The sequence below is a fragment of the Puntigrus tetrazona genome, chromosome 1 (assembly GCF_018831695.1).
Source record: "Puntigrus tetrazona isolate hp1 chromosome 1, ASM1883169v1, whole genome shotgun sequence".
Classification (NCBI taxonomy): domain Eukaryota; kingdom Metazoa; phylum Chordata; class Actinopteri; order Cypriniformes; family Cyprinidae; genus Puntigrus; species Puntigrus tetrazona.
In genome coordinates this window covers 11,341,454-11,362,208 of record NC_056699.1, presented here as the reverse complement: position 1 = coordinate 11,362,208, position 20,755 = coordinate 11,341,454, and the positions used below count along the sequence as shown (strand labels likewise).

Genomic DNA, 20,755 nt, shown 5'->3' with positions numbered 1-20,755 from the left:
CTGTAAAACAGCCTCAGCTCTAACTTACTCAGTCAGTATCCCAGGAAGAGCTATTCTTAATGAATGTAATGCATATGTTCCCTCTATGCAAGGAGAATTTCACTTTCTGCCCTTTTTACATATATGCCCATATTAATTTATGGCCTTATGTTTATTTGTTGCAGATCGGCCGCTCTCAGATATTTCTTGTGAGTCCTGACACTAAGAAAGTGGCCATCGAGAAGAGCTTCAGAGAGATTTCCTTCTGTTCCCAGGTCTGTTCAGCAATCAGGCACGATTAAGCAAGACTGTAATTAAAACAGCTGAATGAAAGCTAAGAAGTCAGCCCAGTTGTGTCTGGGCTTATCCAGACCTGTTTTGTAAATATTTGTATTCACTATTTGATTTAAACGTATTTTCTTAATTTAGATATTGTAGCCTCCTAGTGGATGCCTCACAATATTAAAAGTCATTACATTTATTAGTTATTTCTTTAAGTGCTTTTGAACAAATAAATGAATAATAAAGTTATTTTAATTTGTAAAAATATATGAAACAGTTACTGTTTTATAAATAACTGCAACCTAAATGAGTATGAGAAAATCAGTTCAACAACATTAGAAACTTTTACTAACCCTAACCCTAACTGGCCCCTTTAAGTTTTTTTTTCCCTTATGAATAATTTTTTGTTCTTTTGCTTTCTTTAGGGTATTCGTCATGTGGACCACTTTGGCTTCATATGCAGGGAATCGGTGGAATGTGGAGGCTGCCAGTTTGTTTGCTATGTTTTCCAGTGTGCTAACGAAGCTCTGGTGAGACCCATGGATAAATAGATGGGGAAAGACGAACACATTGTTTCAGTCCGAAGAACATATTCACAAAAGTTGCTTTAGAGAAGACAGAAAGTTTATGTTCTTGGTCAGTCAGTTACAGTTTTAGCACACAAATAACAAAGCATTTTTTTTTATGTAAAAATATTTTGTTGCATGTTTGCAATTACTACATCATGAAGTGTTGCTTAAGTGGATTTATAGCTAAAAAGAGTCTACTGGATGCAGTTATTGTTCTCTTTCTGAACAGCCAAGTTTGGGTGCTTACAGCTGTTCTGTGTGAATGTCGCTTTTTAATGTTTAGGTGGATGAGATCATGTTGACTTTGAAACAGGCGTTCTCTGTGGCCGCCCTCCAGCAGAACAGTAGGACCCAGAGTCAGCAGTGCGACAGTTGTCCCCTACAGCAGCTGCACAAACTGTGTGACAGAATAGAGGGTGAGACATCTACTGTTTGCCATATCACTCATAGCTCTCATGTTTTACCCCTGTATCAGCCCATTCCTCTGTCTTATTGTATTCCTATATTTTTGCACCTGTCAGAGGTTCACTTTGAAACAATCGTCCCACTCCCTTTTCGGTGCAAAAACAAGTACACTACTTAATGTTTTTGAAACAAGTCTGTTGTGCTCAATGAGGCTGCAAAATACAAATAAAAGTAAAACTCTGAAAACTTTTTATTAGTAATTATTATTTTACTTTATTTTAAAATGTTATTTATTCCTGTGGTTTTATTTTTGTGGTTTATTTCTGCAACACTGAATTTTCAGCAGCCGTTACTAAACTCTTCATTCTCACGTGATCTTTCAGAAATCTTTCTAAAATGGTGATTTGATGCTCAAGAAACATTAATATCGAAAGCAGTACTTCTTTTTTTTATGCCCTTTTTGATGCTTATAATTCTCTCTGTCACTATGCTTTTATTTTATGGAGAGTCTACTTTAGTGTTTCATGAAAGAATGAAAGTCATATCGATTTAAATAAATCTGGAGAATTTGGACAAATTACATTTGAACTATTGTTGAACTATTTCCATGAATAAACTTTTAAACACTGCAGTTTAACCACAATAATGGCAGAATTGAACATGTTTGGGATGAGAGATTTATTTATTTCAGAATTCTATGGGCTGCAGCAGTGCATACTTGTGTTTGTTTCTTTGTGCACAGTATGACTCTGTGTTTATCTGCAGGTCTTCACCCATCCAAAGCTAAGCTGGAACTGCAGAAGCATTTGGCAGGTCTGGATAATCAGGAGCAGGCAGCTGTGTTTGAGAGCACCATGGTGAGTTCAGTTATTTCAAACTTAAAACCGCTATAACACACTACACAAATACGCTTTAGCTCCCCTGTTCTTAGGATTAGCAGTGTGTGTCAAATCCTTTAAGTGTGGCATTCGAGGAATGTGTGTTCTGTTCAGAGGGTGTGACTGCTGTGAATGAAACCAGTTAGTCCACTCGTCTAGCATCCTGAAACCACACTCAGACCTGAACGACTAAACATCCTGATGATGAGTGGACTGACATCCTCTAAACGTGATGTGTCTAGATTTTTGACTTTTTGGCAAAAGTTTAAAGTTCAGCTTTGTAGGTGCTGCAAACTTGAAATTTGTCTTTGCAATATTAATTGAAATATACCTCTTGATTTAAATATATTGATTTAATTTGACCCCTTCGTTCACATAACTTTTGTTTGTAGAAGTTTTAGTCCTCAAACTTGATAATTTTTCCTTTATATATATATTAGTAAATATATTATTAGTAAAATGCTGAGTAAATTCCTTCTGCTCTCCTTTGGTTGGATTTCTCTCTGACCATGCGTGTTCTGTAAGATCGATGATGCCACCTTGTGGATATTTGCAGAAATGAAACCTTTCTTGTATTCGTGTTATTTTCGTGTTTGAACAGAAAGCCAGGCCTAAGTCAGATCAGGAAGAAAATGAGTTGATTGTGTCATGTTTGAGACGACTGTACGAGGAGAGGCAAAAGACACACACACACAACGGACAAACAAAAAAGGTACACCGCCATTTAATGTCATCGTGAATATTTCACCTCACTAAAAGTGCAACTGAGATCTCGGGGTGTCGGATATAGATGTCTGACCGTATACATTTCTGTTCGTACGCGTGTGTCAGACTTCTCAGGAAGTGGCTGTGAATGCTGAAGGCACCGTTAGTTCCAGTCGAGTGCGTTTGGAGGAGCTCAAGACTAGAGCGAAAAGATCCCTCACTGAATCATTGGAGGGGATCTGGAAGGTTTGGAAACATTTACACATTTTGTACATGACTTGTAGCAAGATAAAATGTAATTTCTGGAAAATATTTGTCTTTGTATAATAGGGAAGCAGTAAGTCCAAATCCCAGAGAGAGAACAGTGAAGGAGAGAGCAACTCCTCTAGCTCCACCACACTGAACAGCACAAATCAGGTTTGCAGAACTTTTACGTCATTACTATATTTAAATGTTCTTCAGGATTGGCTGTTCACAATAGATGTTAAAGGGTTTTGATGGGGATGTAAAATTAAGAAGGAAGGGTCATGGGGTCTTTGGGTTATATGTCCAACCCATTAACCATTTGTCCATGACGGCCCCTTTAAACAAAATGATAGTAATATTTGGACGTGCACTCTTCTAAAGAGCATTACGTTCTTTTTTTATAGTATGCACATCTTCAGCAACAAAAGCTAAGTTTATAAGTTTAGTCAGGCTTCTATGTGGATATTAATTATTAAAAAAATAACAATTATTTAAAAAAAAAAAAATCGAATTATTATTTTAAATTATTAAAAATGTATACATGTGTTGGGGCTGCATTACCACTTCAGATTAATTTTCTGAAAATTAAAGAAAAGAAAAGAAGTCTGTTAAAATGCTTACTAAGGCTGCATTTTTTTTAAAAGATAAAGCAAAATATCAATACTAAAATATTAAAACAACTGTTTAGTATTTCAGTATACTTTCAAATTTATTTCTGATAATAGCAACGATAATTATATTGAAGAAGCACCCAAAAATTAATTCTGTCATTAATTGCTCACCATCATGCTGCTCCAAACCCATCAGACCTTTTGTTTATTTTTGGAATAGAAATTCCAATATATTTGACAAATCTGAGAGCTTTTTAACCCTGCATAGACAGCAATGCAACTTAAAGTTAGTAAAAACATCATTAAAAAAGTATTTTCTCTTTCCCACATAGTTAATACAAAACTAGCTGTGCTGTAATTCTTGAGTAGCTTGATGCTTTTATAATTATGGTCTTAATAGCAGTGTGACTGAAAGCACCAGTATTTACTAAAAAATAATGCATTTTATTAGCTGTAATAATCCCAATAAACGTTTTATTTCCAAAATAAAGTGCTTTGCATTTCTGTCATATAAGATGTTGCTCACACTAACAAGCGCTCACATGAACCACATGTCTTCTAAAATAGCTTCTTGACAAGCTTCTGTTGTAGCAGGGTCGTTGACCTGTTCTATTTTGATTTTTAAGGAAACATCATTGGAGGAGCCCCTCTGCTCTTTCCTTCCCTCCAGCCCGCTCCGCTCCCACAATTCCACAGGGGATCTGAAGCATCTAGAAGGCTCAGGCGGAGGTCAGGAGGGTCCTGAGAGCCCGCCTCAGGGCTTTAGGAGACGTGCAAGCACAATTAGTCACTCTCCCATGCTGTCGTCTTCTGAGCCCAGTCTTCCCCCTCTACAACCTACTGCCGCCACCAAGCCCAAACTGGTCCGACACTACTCTGTCAGCACAGATTCCCCACATCAGAGCAAGTGAGAAACTGTGTGTGTGTGTGTATTATTCTAGCTGCTTCTTTTGATCGTTGTACATTTGTATGTGTCTGTGGAAACAAAATGTGGACAAAATTCAAACCATCAGCTGCAAATTCAAATCTCGGATGTGTTTATTTTTAGTTGTGCACACAAAATGACTCAATTTTAAATAGAATCACATTTTCAAATATTTGCTAACTCTGTAAGGGTGTGACGATTTCTCTTTCCTTTTCTTAAATCACATTTTTTTTTTTTGTCAGCAGTGTGAATTCACTTTGAGCTTCACTTTTTTTCATTCTGTGCATCTCTGCTTTTAAGTTCCTTTACGCCCGCCTTTATATTTTCCATCCTTTCTGTATTTTCATCAGTCCTTCTTCCCCTCCGGCCTCTTCCTCTCCTGTGTGTCAGCGGCCGTTGAGGCCTCGTTCATTTGCTCTTGATCATTCCACTCGGCCCCTCAAGCGGAGGTGAGGCGTGTGTGTGTGTGTGTGTGTGTGTGTGTGTGTGTGTCTTCCTTTGTACTACTGTCATTCACAAACAGGTCAAGGTACTTTTCACCCGTAAGATTAGTTATTACTTATTTTTGTGTCTGTGAGAAAATTGTGTAAAAGTTTGTGAGAACACTTTGGGGTGATTTTCACTAAAAACAAATTGATCTGTCAAAGGCTGGTTCTGAGAGCTAAGAGGATGCAGGTGACGTGGGAATTGAAATCATGCCTTTCAGTTAAAATACTCTCACTTTGCTGTTTGCATTAATTGCATCAAACCTTTCTGGCGCATTCTGAAATGAGGGCTCATTTAAGTAAATGTAGCCTTGCTCAAAAAAACAAAGCAAAACATCAATTTAAACGACTCGGTCTCAACCTAATATCAAACTGCTTGTTATTTATTTTGGTGCATATTCAGTGGTCGATCAGTTCATTTATTTCTGTAATCTTTTGCCAAAATATTTAGGTCGCACACCGTAGCAGTACCTGACTGAATTTATTTAGGCCAGGTTCTGGGTCTTCAAATTCTAATTTCTGAACACGGAGACGTTTTAGACATTCGTTCTAATGTTCACTACCAGGCTTTAAGTACATGCACGTGTTTAGAATGCTATTTTAGAATGGCCAAAAAGAAAGCTGTCTATTCTTTGATTGAACTCTCAGCATCATGACACACATGCCTGCTGAAGCCATGTGTGAAATTTTGTTATACCCTTGCAGACTTTACAACAATAGTCTAGAAAATCAAAAAAAAAAAATATTATTGATTAAATGTATTTAGAGGTCTTGTGTGTTTTGTATGGATACTGGGATCAATTAATGTTATGCATTATTATTATGCATACCCACTCAATTTAATAATATATATAATTTTGTTGTGTAACTGACACTTGTTAATAACAATGTTATTTTGGTATTATTTATGTATAGTTAAATTATTAATATATATTTTGTATCACCTTTTTTATATATATTTTTTATTTGTAGTTTTGCTAAATGTTTTTATAATTTTTTACAAATTTATCTTTAATATTAATTTAAGTTTTTAAATTAAAAAATGTTGGGTTTAGTTAGTAACTGATTTCAGTTAGTTGACAGGACAAAATTTGTTTTCATTTACATTTAAGGTTTTTTTTATCTAATAGTATGTTTTGATTCAGTGAAAAAAAACACAGGTATTGCCCCAGAATAGCACTGTTCGACAGATTCACTCCAATGTGTTCTCCGTTTTAAAACAAGAATGGAGTAGATTTCACCTGCGGTTTCAGTCCAGTGATGCTGTACATTACAGTGACTCTCTGTTTCACTCCTTTACTCTGTGGCCTCTTTCTCCTTCTCTCTTTCTCTCATGCTCTATCTCTCAGTCCATCGGGGCTGAGTGGCTTTAGAGCGAGATTACACTCCTCCTCTTCTGTTCCAAATTTCCTCAAATTTCTGGCCCCAGTAGCAGAGAGTGATGATACCAGTGACTCTCAGAGGAAGAGGTACTCTGTTTATACTTTGCATTCTGCCAATCCATCTTTCCATTTTTCTGTGTTCCATTTCTGTTTTTTTTTTTTTTTTTTTGCACCTGCCACAGAGTCTCAAGTGGTTAAGAACTTAACAGACAAATCTGAACTGAGCATCTGAACTCTTCAAATGAACTAGGATGTGCACCTAAAATCAACTAATTGAGTACTTGCTTGTTTAATTTTTTAATGCATTTTTTTCAGAAGAGAAGCATAAACATTTTGCTTATTTTGAAACCAATGAAATACAGTATCATATTTGAAAAATAAAATTATAAGTGTACATTATATAATATATATTTAACACATTTTGGGATTTCCTAAACATTACATTTAACAGTGATGAATTATTAGTGTTTTTAAAGATATAGCGCAGGACAGTAGCAAGGCAAAAAATTATATATAACCTAATAATATAAGAACATCAAAACATATTTTAATTAAATGTCCAAGTTAAAAGTACCTGGCAACTTTTATTCATGGTGTTATATCATAAATGAATAAATATAAAAACACTATTTCATTGTTCGTACATACATCATTTAATAATTTATAATTGAATAAATTATAAATTCAGTTAATTCTTGGTGGATAAAATCTGATTTAATCTTACTAATCAGTTGGTCTAATGTACTTTTATTTATTTGGTCGTGTTTTCAAATTTCAATTGAAAATGTTCAGATTTTCACATTTAAGATGCTGTTCATTCTCAGAGAAGCCTGGGGTTGCTGTCTGAATCTGTATATATTTGTGAATGAAGGCCTCAGTTTATGTATTTCTATGTGTGTTTAGTGACGTAGCAGCCCTGTCTAGTCCTGGAGCAGTGTGTGTTGTTGGGGATGACAGTCCATTACGTAACCGGAGACACTCCTGGAGACAACAGATCTTCTTAAGAGTCGCCACACCACAGAAGGGCTCAGACTCCAAAGGTAACACTCTAGTCGAATATGTAAGTAGGCTACATCAATGCAAAACCTCACCTATATCAGTTACACTTTGCAGTGAGTGTACAGTACAGCCGGTGCCATGCTGCTGTAACTATTGATGTCCACGAGGTGGTGCTCTTGATCTTAATGTCACGGTGAAGATTTCATTTGAGTTTGACTATTGATTGCCAACTTGGACTTGATTGTTTCTTTTGGCGGAGAAACAGAATTACAGTGATTATCAGTTTCCTCATTCCCCCCCGCACTCAGACACGACTGTGTCAATGCTTGCTTTTCTTCCTTTTTTGACCTGTTTTTATGTCTTTCTTTCTTGAGCTGCCAAAACAGCAAATCAGGTCTGTTATTTCGAAGTTGGTAGCTCATTAGACTTGGCAGCACCTTGCAGTAAATGTTGATCCGGATGTCAAAACACCCCTAAGATGCGCGTGTGTATGAATGAGAGAAATGACAAGGAATTATCCACACTTTTGTTTAACTTAATGGGCTCGAAATATTAAATGCCTGCAAAGTATTGTGTTGGAGCTCAGCTTTAACAGTTGTTACACAAATTTTAAATAAGATAGAAAGTCATTCTGTCAGATATAAAGTTAATATTGAAAGAAAAAATATAATTTAAATTGTGACATGAAGTCTCAAATCCCTTTTTTTTTTCTTTTAAAGCTAAAACAGACTTCCTCGGTCGTGTTGAACTGTGTTTGTTTACTCAATTAAAAGGTGTCCAGTATCTGATTCAGGAGAACTGACCTTTTTTCGTTTACGGAAAAATGTATGTTGATTTCTGTGCAGTAATATGAGTACACTTCCTTAAAACAGAATGCGTGCCAAGAGCTCTCTTGTTGTGTGTGTGTGTGTTTCTCCAGTATATTTGGGTGTGTCTTGACAAGTGTGTGTCTGCTCTGAATGAAGTAATGTTTGTGTTAATGAGGTAATGTATGCATGTGTGTGTGTGTGTGTGTGTGTGTGTGTGTGTGTGTGTTGGGTGTGGTGTTTTGCAGGAGGTCATGTTGACAGATATCTAGGAAAGCACCGGCCTTATAAATCCACTTACATATGTGTGTTTGCACACTTGCAAGGCGTTGGTCCGGGCAGAAACGCCACTTATTTACAGAGGGAGTGGCCAATGTGCGTGTGTGCATACGCGTGTGTTTGCAGAGGGAGTGACCGGCGCCCAAATGTCCGAGTGCGTCAGTGTCCACTGTAGCAATCTCCACACATACACTTAAACACATGCGCTGCTCCACCCCACTGGAACTGGGTCAGGTGTGTGTGCGCGCTTGTGTGTGATTCCTGACATAAGAAATTGCCGTTTTGAGAGAGGTTAAGGCCCTTCTGCTGAAAGCCTGAAATTATGTTATTCAGAAACATTGTTTGTCCAAGACCAAGTTTGTGTGTGTGTGTGTGTGTGTGTGTGTGTGTGTGTGTGTGTGTGTGTGTGTGTGTGTGTGTGTGTGTGTGTGTGTGTGTGTGTGTAAAGGCACTTCAGTTCTCTCACTGTCTTGAGAAGTTGTAATTGACTTGTATGTGTATGCAGGAATATCAAATATTGGTTGTAAATGCCCTCCTGTCGTTTTTCTATACATTTCTTATAAACTTCATATTTATTGATTTAAATTTATTTTCATTTTTTTCAGTAAAAAATGATGCATTCGAAACAGTGAGTCTTTTAAATGATAAAATACATTTTAGATATAATATATGGCAGCATGAATCTAGTGTCACTGTTTATTCATTTAAGTAATGTTCTTGTGGAAATGCTCTTTTCACAGTTATTTATCTAGATTAAGCAGTGTTTGTCTAGTCATACGATCTCAACGTACAAAAACGTTACCTTTTTTGATCTAGTTCAATTAGTCTCAGTAAACTTTGTTTCCACAGATTTGTTTGTTTCTAACTTTTGTAAGATAGGTTTCCTGTCTTAAAAAAAAAGATATTTGCTGTTTATTGGTATTGTGTACAACCACAAATATTTGGACATACAAAACGCTCCAATATTAAAGTGAATCTGAGCTGTTTTATGACCGCTAGAATGAGGATAATAGGAAAGACAAACCTTTATATTTTGAAATTCAAACAGAGGTTTAAAAATTTATTAACGCAATATTTTCAGTGAGAGTTGGTCATTTCTGCAACATTTCTTGTAGTGCTGTGCAAATGAAAACTGCTGTCTGACCATTTCAGTCCGATCCATTTATGATGTTTTGAACTCTGGGTAGGAAATGCACTAAACTGCAGTGGGTTTAGACAAGATCTGGTTTTGTGTGCTACATGAGTGAGATGAGCGAAAGCGTGTGGGTGAATGCTGGTTTATTGCAACACTTTTTTTTTTTCTTGTGAATATGCAGCACGGTGTTTTAGGTGATGTGTTTATTCTTTACGTAACGGTACATTTCATTTTTCTTTATGCACAATTTCTCACTTTGTAAACAAAAAGGGAATTTTGAGGTCTCGCATCCACCCTATAGTTTGGGTGGTGTTCACTTTATTTTTAACACCTCTGCCTGTGTGCATGGACACTTGTATTTATGTGTTATTCATGTGTTTGTCTTTCTTTGTGTTTTGTGGTTTGCTCTTTTGTTAAGTGTTATTTTTGCGAACGAGAGAAAACGGAAAAAAAAATGATGTGGAGAACACCTTCTGTTCATTAAAGTGTGGGAAAATCACAGACTTTTTATTTTAGGTTCTTTAAGTTATATCATTTACTATGGCAGCATGTTAACTGTACAGTACATGTTTTCAGAGTTTACAGTTATGAATAAAAACATAAATTAATAATAATAATAATAATAATAATTTATAAATAGTGATAAGTAATGGCGATGTTGGTACATAACAGTTGTAAAGTACAACTTCACTAGTCATTGCTAAAATCATGGGGTAATGACAAGCACAGACATGATGTTTTTGTTAGTTTATGCAGAGGATGTTTACTGTAGATTAAGTTTGATGCCCTTTTTGGTAATTTATGTAGGCAACTGTTGATAGTTCATGTTAATTTTATGCTATTGTGACGCCAAGTATTCTGCCTTCCAGAATCCACCTTAGAGGTTAGCAACAGACTGGCTCTGGGAGGTGGAGTGGGGGGCGGGGACAGCGTCCTGGGGGCGGTGCCAGAGGAGAGGAGAAAGAGGAGTGGGGCGGAGCTAAGAGCATTATGGAGAAAAGCAATTCTTCAACAAATTCTCCTGCTGCGGATGGAGAGAGAGAATCAGAAACTACAAGGTGAAACACAAACACTCACAAAATAAATATTATCACTGTGAACATTACTCATACAATGAGCAAGTAACACCTTTAAGATAACTTTACAAATTCAACTAAAAATAAAATAATTTATGCAACAGATTTTGGTCATACGTTATGTAAGCTTACTTAAGTTTGTTGTTATTCTGCTTGTACAACATCCTACTTTTTTTTCTTTTATTTTGGTAATCGTAACATCCAGATTACTAGACATTATGTGGTAATAAAGCTTAGTTTGTTCTTGCCCTTAAGATTTATTCAATGAATAGTATTTAGCATTACGAATTTTTTTCTTTCTGCGGTTCCTCGGAATTCAGATATCTATTTAGGTCATATACTGCTGCCAGGCGGGTGATTTGTTTGGCATACGTTCAGTTGGCATACACAAAAGCCACCTCCCATAAACAGTAGCACATACACACACACACACACACACACATTTCTGCACAACCAGGCGCACCCATGCACTGCCTTACCTGGAAGTCCCTGCTGCAGGTTATGAGATGATCATGACAGGTGAACAGCTTTGCTCGCACAGATGCGGTCTGATTTGGGTGTGCTGATGATTGGCAGTGTCACGTCCTGCCCTGCCATGCCCAGTCATGCTTCTCATGACCTGAAAAGAAAGAACAGAAGCTTGAAAAGAAAGCAGCTAGACCTATTGAATAGGGCGTGGGCATGAAAAAGTGGGTCAGAAGATGTGTACTGGAAAGACTGTCTGCCCTACATCTAGCCTGTGTTTATATTACCACTTTCCCTCTCAATCACGTAACTTCTGATGTTTGACACTTTGGAGACTTCTATTTCTGTTTCTTTCCTGTTTTCTCTATTTTCTTTTATGGTTTTTTTTTGGTCCCATGGGTGAGATGGGTGGGAAGGGTATTATTCTCTTGTTCCTGAAATTTTCTACTTGCGTCTCTTCCTGTGTTTGTGTGTCTAAATGGGAAGTCTCACTGGTGCAGTAAGTGCAATTGGTCTTAATACAGTCTTAATTACTGTATAATGAACTCATTCTGCTGCGTGCCGGGCATGTGTTGACTGCCTCTCCTTTACTGTCCACTTGTTTAACTCTTCCATTCGAGAGAAAAAAACATCTGTTACATTGTTGAACTTAAATTTTTTTTATTACTACAGAAGTTCACATTTTTTTAATGATATGCCATCAAATGACAATAAACCAATTATACATACAACAATAGCAATACTCTTTCACAATATCAACTTTTTCTCAATTCAGTTTTTGCATCCCGGGGTTATAAAAAACAATTGAAATATTCTGTGTATACTACAGTGAAATGGTTTGAAATCAATATTTTTTTTAAAGAAAATGTATGTTTGAAAATAGTTATATTTAGCAAGGATGCATCAAATTATTCATTTAAAATGACAGTATAGATATTTATAGTGTTACGAGATTTCTGTTTCAGATATTTTTTTTATTTTCTCAAAAACTTTGTTGTGTATAAATATCAAACAGCAAAAGTATTTTCATCGTTGATAATGTAAACTTTTATTTTTTGAGCACCAAATCAGCATGTTAGAATGATTTTGAAATGATTTGTAAAAAATTTAACATTGCATTCACACAAAAATAGAATGACAACAATATATTTTTTAACTATATTTAATCAATATGTATAATTAAATGTGGCCTTGGTGAGCATTAGACATTTTCTTCAAAAACATTTCAAAGTCTTACCAACACCAAACATTTAAACAGTAGTAAATATGTTTGAATCCAATTAATAATGTGTAAAACAGTTTTTTGTTGGGTTTAGCCTAACCTTTAGACTATGGCAATAAAATAATATATGTATTGTAAATATTCATTTAATAATAGCAACTACAGCTGTTATTGCATACTGTATTGTTTAATTTTTAATATTGTTATTAAATATTGTTCTTAAAATTTCAATATTTCTGTTTTATTTTTTATGTTAGTGTTGGACTATGTAACTTAAGCTTTTTTTCCCACATCAGAACAAATAAATGTTACTGAAAAATGTAAAATGTGGCCAGTGGAATAGGAATAGTGGCCTATTTTTGCAAATGTTCTTCCAGTTCAATTTATCACCCTTATTCTGCACATCATTTTTAATTTCTTACATTTTCATTCAATGTGTGTACAGCCTCAGAGAGTGATCTGCAGTGTAGACGACTGAAGCTGGACTATGAAGAGATCACACCATGTCTGAAAGATGTCACGCTGGTCTGGGAGAGAATGCTCAGCACCACTGGGAGGTCAAAGGTCAGATTTGACACTGTGGAGATCCACAAAGCTGTGGGACAAGGTAACACACACACATACATACATGCAGATACACAAAAATGTTATAGCTAATATAACAGTATGAGGTTTTTCTTAGCAGCCTATTCATTGAATGTATTGACACTTGGATTAATTCAGCGATTCTCAATTCTAGTCCTTGCACCCCACCGCTCTGCACATTTTGTATGTTTCTCTTGTCGCTTCAGACATTCAGTTTGAATGTATGTGCCTTGTTAAGTGGACATCACCAGATATTCCACTATGACTCAGTTCAAAGCAAAGTGTGCGTGATGTAATTTAAATCATATTCATTTATTTACAGTGCAAATCCGTGAATGAATGTTTCAAAGTGAAGTGAACTTTAACGGATTTCCCCTGCTCAGGGAGTAGGGAACAATGACCATTGTGTAGGGATCATGCTGATTGGAACACAGTTCATGCACGGAGCTCTCTTCTAACGAGCTGATTTTAACAAAGAGACGTACAAAATATGCAGAGATGTTTTTTTAAACAGTGTGCGTATACCTTTAGTTTACTTTGGGAGTTATCCTTGTGCATTTGTTACTTTAAAGCCTTTAATTTGTTTTTCTTGAAAAAAGTGAATTTTCAAAATAGTCTTAATGTTTGATGTTTATTTAGTGTCAGTCTTTAGTATTTATACAACCCCAAATCAGAAAAAGTTAGTATGGAAAACGGAAATCAAAAAAGAATGTAGCGATTTCTAAATTTACTTTGACTTGTATTTCATTGGAAACAATACAACAGCACATTATTTAATGTGTCCCTCACGATTGTTATTGTATTTGTTATTGTAAAAAACATTCCTATTTTGGTTCTTGCCACACATTTCAAAAAAACTTTTGCCAACCCTTTTACCAACTTAAAAGACGTTTAGGGACTAAAGACACCAAGTGATGAATTTTGTCCCATTCTTGCTGCAAACAAGTCTTAAGGTGGGCGACAGTACAGGGCCTTTGTTGTTGCATTTTCCGCTTCAAAATGCGCCACACATTTTCTATTGGAGACAGGCCAGGACTGCAGGTAGGCCAATTAAGTACCTGTATCCTCTTCCTCCGCAGCCACGACTTTGTAATGTGTGCAGAATGTTGTTTTGCTTTATCTTGCCAATGTTGACCAATTTGACTTTCCATCTATTTGGGGTTGTAGATAGAAGAGTTGTCAGGTTTTTATTGAGGTAGTTCTGCAGAATGATTGGTGAGATTGCACGCACACAAGTACACACCTGTTCAAAACTGTGGCATTTACATGAAACATTCACATACTTGCATAGATGTTACGCAGAGATCGTCATGTCATCACAATCAATCTGATGTTACTCTTTCTCTGGTTTATCTATCATAAACTGCAGTGGAGACAAAATGCTGAGTGTTTGCAGTTCTGTTTGGTGCCGCTAGTGCCACAGGAGTTACACAAAGAACCTGTAGTTGATTTTGAAATTTGTGATGTTTGTGGATGTCATTCAGATGTGTGTGAATGGAGAGGGGTTTGCAAGGATGCGTGTTACCTTTTTACGTCAGTCGTTGCCAATGTTGACTTTGTCTTCTTGAAGTGACTTTGTGGACGTCCATCTACATGTCAGCTGAGATCACACACTACTGAAAAAGCACTCAGAAACTGAGGTGTTGTGCTCAAGGCATGTAAACATTCAAAAGATCCCTCAATGAACTCTTTCTGCTCTTCTTTCTGTTTCTCTCTCTCTCTTTGTCTCTCTCTCTTCTCTCTGTCTCTCTCTCTTCTCTCTCTCTCTCTCTCTCTCTCTCTCTCTCTCTCTCTCTCAGGTGTCCCTCATCAGCATCGAGGAGAGATTTGGAAGCTTCTATCAGAACAGTATTTGCTGAGGAAGGAGGTGCCCAGCACCAAACCTCCTAACAACGACACTCCTTACAAAGAGCTTCTGAAGCAGCTCACATCCCAACAGCATGCCATCCTTATAGACTTGGGTTAGTATTACAGTTTTTTGTTTTTTTTACTGCATTGCTGTCTATATCTTACATAGATGACATCTAACCACAACGGAGCATCATAATTGATTGATTTGGAACACTTTTCATAGACAACAACTGCTTGATTCTGCTTGAATATTGCTCCTCACACAAAGTGCAAAGCAAGTATAAACCACAGGTTTCCCCATTTAGGTCTTAAAATTATTAAATAATTTACATGCATCTATATCGACATATATCTTAATTAAAATGCTTAAAAAAAATAAAGATTTACAATAGTAAATTTTTTTTAAAGGAACACTCCACTTTTTTTGAAAATAGGCTCATTCACCAACTCCCCCAGAGTTGAGCTTTATGGTTTTTGAATCCATTCAGCGGATCTTCGGGTCTGGCAGTAGCACTTTTAGCATAGCTTAGCATAGATAAGTCCAATTAGACCAGTAGCATCGCATTCAAAAATGACCAAAGGGTTTCCATATTTTTCCTTTTTAAAACTTGACTATTCTGTAGTTATATCATGTAGAATGACATAATAATCAAGGAAGTTTACGTGATGATATTGCACCTGCTGCAGCAATGGTACGGCAGCAAACTTCCTTTATTATTACACTGGAATGAGAGTATATTTTCTAGTCATATCAGCATGGAAAATCACAATCTTTCCTTTTCCGCTGGTCTAACTACACAATATAACTTGAGAAGATTCAAGTTTTAAATAGGAAAAATATAGAAACTCTATAATAAATATATAATATTTATTATATTAAGCAGGTTTAAAATTCTGTGCTCAGCAAGTTTTTTTTTTTTTTTTTTTTTTTTAAATTACTACTGTTTTTAATCAAAGATGCATTAACTTGATTAATTGTTCCAAAAGATTTTTACGCCAAATACGTGCTGTTCTTATTATATTTAATTTAAATAACTTTAGATAGTAGAATGCTGAAAATACGTAGTATGGTTTCCACAAAAAAAATAAGCAGCACAACTTTTTTTAACAATGATAGTAACAAGAAATATTTGAGCACCAAATCAGGGTCATCTGAGACTAAAGTCTGGATTAACAGCTTCTGAAAATTCTGATGTCCTGTCACAAAAACAATTACATTTAGATTATTATTTATTATTATTTTTAAATTAGAAAAAGAGGTTGCAATAATACTGTTATTGTACTATATTTTGCACAAGGAACGTCTTGACAAAAACACTTTTAAACCATAGTGTGTAAATGTTATAATTTTTATTGTAACATTAATATAAATGTTTTTATTTCTCTTGTGTCTGTCATGAAAATGTATAAAACACATTCAAAATCCATACAGTTGAAGTGTCTCTTGAAATGCTGTCTGGGTAGGCAGCTCACTATGTTTTGGAACAGTTGTTATAGTCCTTTTGTATTGACCTTAGTACTTTGTTGTCTTTTAAGGTCCTCTGTATCATTGTTGAATATCTAGTAGACTTATTGTAGTAATGCAGTAACATGTGTCTCACAGTTGGTTAGGATTTTTTGGATCTCAGAAATGTCTTGAGCAACAAAAACATGTCCAGTTGATTATCTCAACGAGACAGTTATTTGCTTGATGTTGTTCTAGCTTGCTGAGAAACAGCTATTCTGCCTTTCTGTCTTTAAAATACACACTAACTCGTACATGCTCATGCTTGCCCTGGAATTTTTTCAAAAATTGTCATTTGAGTTTACACAAAAGTCTCCATTCTTCGCAAAATGATCATTACCTCCGTTATTATAGAGAACAAACCTCTGCAGAACCTCAGGCTGTATGAATGGTTGAGACACTAGCGGAGATGGACAGATGTGAAGATGGAGAGATTAATGGGGAGGCTCAGACATAGAAAGGGAGGTGTTGGCTCTCAGAACAGTGACAGCAGGGAGAAAGAGAGATAGATAGCTTTACAACACAGGAAGAAACCTAATCTTATAGGAATGTATATTGTTTGTAGGAAGACTCCCTCTCAGACATGAACATGAAAGCTCTTATTCAATGCAATATTTCAAATTCCTATATTGTGCGATGCTTGCACGTCTCATGTATATATTCAACCAAATAGTATTCAATCAGTGATTATTATTAAGAACTTTGGATAAAAGTGACAAAATATTTCTGTAACCATTTCCATATATATCCCACTTCATGAGCACACATAGGGCCAACAGCTTACTCCAGCACAAACCGTCTTTTGACGTTAAAATAATACCGTCAGGATTTACTAAAGATGAGCAGCGATGAATTAGCGAGGAAATGACGTAGACACTATTATTTTTGTGCGTGACCTTATTGAATCTGCGTTTATGAAAATTTCCCTATAAATGGAAAGTGTTCAAACGGATCACGCCACGTGATTTACAAACATGTGCAAAAAAAAGCATGTCTTAAACTATTTTGAGCTTGAAATGGCTGCAATTGTTGTTGCTAGGAGGAGGCACTGCAGAGAACAGAGAGTGTGTGGTAGAAGGGAGAGGATGTTTTCCACAAGTAATTAATTTATTTGGAATGCCAGACGAACACATTATCCGAACATATCGCTTGCCAAGCCATGTTATTTTTCTTAATTTGCTTCAGGAAATAAAAGATATCCTGGCACCGTTAACTAGGAGTCGTACACTACCATGTCTATCATGTCTATTTTTTTAGCCTCAAGTTTTAATATACTGTGGCTTTTTTATTTCTTTATTCTTTATTTGAAACTATGCTAATTTGTGCTGCGCTTGGAATATTGCATAGGTCAATATGTAAATAAGATGTCATTTGTGCATTGGTAGGAAATCACTACTATCACTACTATTTTGGAATTGTGCTTTCACACTAATTTGCCCTGTTTAGTAAAACTGGCCCATATTCTATTCTGTTTTCATATAGTAAAAGTCTTTTTCAAACTGTCAGAACTGGAAACACAGAATGTGTAATATTTTTTTGTTGGGCAAAATTTTGAACTAAAGCCAACTTTAGAAACCTTTATATAGATTTTGATCTGCTATTTTATACTATTCCAAATTGTTACCTGTAAATACTGAAGAAAGCTGAAAAGAAATTCTAACACCCACCAATTCATTGTAATATGTATTTTAAATTCAGCAATAATTATTTACAAGATATAATGTATTACAACACATATGATCAACAGTTATAATGCATTATATTATTTATGTCATTTGCAGATATTATATTCAAACACTATATTCAAACACTGAAGTGTGACTTAAGTGTACAAATAACTTGGTCCCTGTTTGAACCTACATGAGAGAAGCATTGTAGATAGAAGCATATACTGTAGAGCTGAAACCAGCATCTGGGTGTCCTTTTGTCATTTTGTTTTTTTCTACAAGTGGCTAAATTGATGTACACCCTTGAGAGTGAGAAGGAGCACAAGAGGGGGAGATTGAACTGAAAGAACAGGGGGTCATATCCCTTTGCCAACATCAACAACATGAGCAGCATTGTTTTACTCAAAGTACACTGAAAAAAAAAAGTAGTTGAATGATTATTCTTCTTTCTCTCCTAGGACGTACTTTTCCCACTCATCCGTATTTCAGTGCTCAGCTGGGTGCTGGCCAGCTGTCTCTTTATAATCTACTGAAGGCATATTCTCTGCTGGACCCAGAGGTGGGCTACTGCCAGGGCTTGAGTTTTGTGGCCGGCGTGTTGCTGCTCCATATGAGTGAGGAGGACGCATTCCACATGCTCAAATTCCTTATGTACGACATGGGGCTGCGGAAACAGTACAGGCCTGATATGATCATACTGCAGGTATAGTAACATTCAGCTTGTCACATAAGGTATATATCATCAGATTGTATTTTTTCACTACTTGTTTTACACCTGAGTTTAAAGATGGTGTACACAAGTGAGAAAAAGACTGTAGCCATAATTGAATGGCTTTGTTCTATATGATCGTGGTTTCCCTTCATGGTAGGTGCTATATTTAGGTCACATGACCAGACAAATACTACTCACTTTGTTGGAGTAATAATTCATTTTTATAATTGCAGTATTAATTAGTATAATAATTTTTTTTTAAATCTATTGAAGAAAAAAGTCAAATGGTTTGGAATAACATTGTTAAATTAATGATGATAGAATTTTACATTGCTTTTAAATAAAAAATATGTTTAGGTTAGCCAGGGGTTGGACAATAACACCCACCAAATGCGGGTGGATTTCAGCTGTGGCGGGTAACACGTTTAGTCCCATTACCCACTCTGGTGGGTTGAATTTTATATACAGTAATAGAACTGGGCAATAATGCTTGTTTGAGAATGAGACAAGTAGACTTTTTGAAGGGGTAAGTGAAAGAAGAGAATTTTTGACCGGACAACTAAACTTGCAGAAACGTTGTGCATATGCAACACACAGAGCAGCAAAAGTCACTGTTTCAGAGCTCCATTCAGGCACTTTCTTCATTCTTGATGAATCAACCGCCTAAACGAATTGTTTGAAGGCTTCAATGACTCATTAATTAAAATTAGCACTTGCTGCCACCTACTGGTGGGTGTAGATGCTGATTTCATATTATTGGTAAAATTGGTAATATGATTGGTAACAATATTAAGTGAAATTAATAATAAAATGTAAGAATTTGAAAGATTATACATGCATTTAATGCAGTTAGGGGAAAATACCCTTTAAATAGGTCAAATGACGTGGAAATATTTGTATGCATTATTAAGTCCTTATTTAAGTCGTACATTATATAAAATGTCATTTCCCAACAAGAAAATTTGTGGCCAGTGAAAATGCTGAGTGGCTAGTAAATTTGGAAAACCACTAACCACGGTGGCTGGTGAGCCAAAAAGTTACAGTAATGTCAAGCCCTGAGGTTAGCAGTGATTGGATAAATGCTGAGGCCTTGATTTTTTTTTTTTTATTTAAAGCTGTAGTCCGACTTTGAGAATTGTTTGTGAACACATTATAAATGGTAGAAATGCATTTCTGAAACATGTAGGACTCACACTGCTCCCTCTGCTCCTATAAGAGCTGTGTTGGACTTGAAAGCAGCACTGACTGCACAGACTGATCACCGTGTGACATCAGGACAGTGAGAGAGCAGACGCTCATTGTGCTTTGAATCACTCTCACGGTACTTTGATGTCAAACACTGATCGTTCTGCTCAGTGCTTCTTCAAGTCGAACGCACACATGATAACTAGAGCGCATAAGCGTCAGTGGTTCGTCCTTTCAATAATGAGTTACTGTCGTTACCTTTAGATACTACAGTCTACAGTTTGCTATCTAGCTATGTCTTTGTTACATTACGTGATTGCTATAAACAACTGAGCTTGGTCTCCTTATTTAAATCAAGCTTCTTGAGGAAGACATGTGAGAGAGACGGCAGCTTTGCCGTGAGTGTGCATGGTTTCAGCGTCGCGAGTGGATACGCCCACAGCGTTTGATGGTACAGAGGATGGCTTTTTTTCAATATTTTGATACCTTTTTTTATTTACTTAAGAGTTGGAGCTGAACTGTGCAGGATAGTCGATTGGCTGAATGGATTAGAAAACAGTAAAACTGTTTCTCAGCCTATTTTCAAAAGTAGTACAGTGTTCCTTTTAAGTTACATTTTTAAAATTGTGTTGAATTCCTTTATATTACATATACTGCAACCATAAATCAAATAAACACAATCAGTCACGTAATAAGCTTTGACAGCTCTTATACAAATCAAGCAAAAAAATACAAATTCTACTGCCAAGCATACAAGAAGAATCTGTTACGATAACTGTAGGCAGTGTTCAATAATGACATC

At 36.0% G+C, this 20,755-nt stretch overlaps 1 protein-coding gene across 6 annotated transcripts in view; it reads left to right on the top strand.

Annotated features, from left to right (window-relative positions):
* Nucleotides 1-20,755, top strand: part of tbc1d1 (TBC1 (tre-2/USP6, BUB2, cdc16) domain family, member 1) — a 45,799-nt gene that overhangs the window by 20,149 nt on the left and 4,895 nt on the right. For 3 of the 6 annotated variants that reach the window (XM_043240062.1, XM_043240091.1, XM_043240099.1), the window contains 15 exons: nucleotides 165-254; nucleotides 687-791; nucleotides 1,114-1,246; nucleotides 2,001-2,092; nucleotides 2,715-2,825; nucleotides 2,945-3,064; nucleotides 3,149-3,235; nucleotides 4,302-4,582; nucleotides 4,951-5,049; nucleotides 6,435-6,554; nucleotides 7,371-7,507; nucleotides 10,556-10,744; nucleotides 12,895-13,056; nucleotides 14,834-14,995; nucleotides 18,515-18,759. In XM_043240062.1, coding sequence (XP_043095997.1) covers nucleotides 165-254; nucleotides 687-791; nucleotides 1,114-1,246; nucleotides 2,001-2,092; nucleotides 2,715-2,825; nucleotides 2,945-3,064; nucleotides 3,149-3,235; nucleotides 4,302-4,582; nucleotides 4,951-5,049; nucleotides 6,435-6,554; nucleotides 7,371-7,507; nucleotides 10,556-10,744; nucleotides 12,895-13,056; nucleotides 14,834-14,995; nucleotides 18,515-18,759 — 2,133 coding nt within the window. Of the gene's footprint in view, nucleotides 1-164; nucleotides 255-686; nucleotides 792-1,113; nucleotides 1,247-2,000; nucleotides 2,093-2,714; nucleotides 2,826-2,944; nucleotides 3,065-3,148; nucleotides 3,236-4,301; nucleotides 4,583-4,950; nucleotides 5,050-6,434; nucleotides 6,555-7,370; nucleotides 7,508-10,555; nucleotides 10,745-12,894; nucleotides 13,057-14,833; nucleotides 14,996-18,514; nucleotides 18,760-19,991; nucleotides 20,405-20,755 lie in introns of those variants that run through there. The other 3 variants (XM_043240073.1, XM_043240081.1, XM_043240107.1) reach the window with 3 other exon arrangements.